Genomic DNA, 1,495 nt, shown 5'->3' with positions numbered 1-1,495 from the left:
TGGACCCCGAGGTCTAAGCGGTGGCCCTCCGCCAGGCATGAGTCGGGGGAGAGCCGACCAGCATCGTTAGAGTGGAAGGGCAGGAGAGAGCAAGTCCGGAGCTGGACAAGGTAGACACTGCAGAGACGCGGGGCAGATGCTTCGCGGAAACACAAGGACGGGCCGTGTGGTGGTGACAGTCAATTTCGCTTTCTGTGCTCCTCACCCAGGCCTCCCACGGGCCCTTCCCAAGGCCTTACCAGGCCACCATTATCGCTTGGGCTGTCTTTGTTTCTCGTCCCTCGCGCCGACTCAGGTGCCTTGCTGCTCTCACCACTTCTTCCTTGGTGCGGAAATCCCCCAGGGACCACTCATGGACGGGGCTCTCCCCGTACTGTACCAGCCCCACCTGAGAAGAAAGCACCTGCTCAGATGGTGTCTGGGTGGTGGTGGGGGGAGCTGGGAGCAAGTCCGGAGCAGAGGAGAGCTGAGCAACTGGGTAGGGTAGGACAGAAGACACCCCCCCACACACACACCAGTTGTCTCCTCTCGCCCACCTCTCGGCCTGTGCATACCGCCACCTCCCACCTGTATCTGCTCTGGGTCAATAAACAGCCTGCCGACCAGTCTTCTTAAAAAGGTCTGAACCTCAAGCCAAGGGTAGATGCTGTTGGAGCCGTCCAAGACGATGACCACGTCCATGTATGTGGGGCAGCCTACGAGGAGGGACACGGGGTTGGGCAAGTGAGAGGTAGAAGGCTACTGGGCAAGAAGAGAGTAAAGGGCAGCATCATATTCGATTCCAGTACTAATTGAGCCGCCTTACATCCAAGGGAGGCCCCGTGCCAAGCTCTGGGTAAGTGCAGGACTGAACGAAAGAGGACACGGGTGTATATCCACCTGGCTAAGAAACAGCGCGGAGGGAACCGAGTGCTAGGTAGACACACAGCGCTACTCTGCTCTGGAAGGACAGAAGAGGGGTCGGTTCTGGTGCTGGGGGATCAGCGGGGGCGGCGATGGAGAAGCCATTGCAGGCTGAGACGTCTGAGGGAGGAGGACATAGGGCAGGCGTCTGTGTAGCACTCTTTAAACGAAGGGAGATGGGGATACTGAAGCAGGCGGTGCAATTGGAGAGGGCTTAGATGGACGCTGGGGCCAAAGGCCAGCAGGCTGTGTGTTGACGCCCTGGCCTGGAGTCTGAATTCTGTGAGGCGACATGGAGCTTTGCAGGACACATTAGGTAGCAAGCAGGACAGCCATGCAGGTCCTCTCCCGGGTACCCCGTACTCTTTGGCCCCCATCTTCCTCCCACCCAGCGCCCCCTTCGTGGGACTCAATCATCAGGCCTGTCTTCTGGCTCACGTTGGGCGGTGGGTGCCAGGCTTCCCTGAGGCTGGAACGAAGCGTCTACGTGGGCACATATCCCAGAACTGAAGACAGAGGAGCCGCAAGCACGAGACCAGAGAGGGGCACAGGCCTGGAGGTGGGTGAGGGAAAGAGCTACTCTCAGGCTTGG

At 59.4% G+C, this 1,495-nt stretch overlaps 1 protein-coding gene across 1 annotated transcript in view; it reads right to left on the bottom strand.

Moving 5' to 3' along the window:
- ITGA10 (integrin subunit alpha 10) overlaps positions 1 to 1,495 on the bottom strand; it is a 16,722-nt gene that overhangs the window by 11,783 nt on the left and 3,444 nt on the right. The window contains exons 5-7 of the mRNA XM_045283709.1: positions 1,342 to 1,456; positions 568 to 695; positions 240 to 388 (exon numbers count right to left, since the gene is read on the bottom strand). Of these exons, the coding sequence (XP_045139644.1) occupies positions 240 to 388; positions 568 to 695; positions 1,342 to 1,456 (392 nt within the window). The remainder of the gene's footprint in view (positions 1 to 239; positions 389 to 567; positions 696 to 1,341; positions 1,457 to 1,495) is intronic.

Source organism: Echinops telfairi, unplaced genomic scaffold (genome assembly GCF_000313985.2).
Source record: "Echinops telfairi isolate 266 unplaced genomic scaffold, ASM31398v2 ScPeMD7_7466;HRSCAF=8504, whole genome shotgun sequence".
NCBI lineage: Eukaryota > Metazoa > Chordata > Mammalia > Afrosoricida > Tenrecidae > Echinops > Echinops telfairi.
Note: the sequence above shows the minus strand (reverse complement) of the source record. Positions and strands in the feature narration are given on the sequence as shown.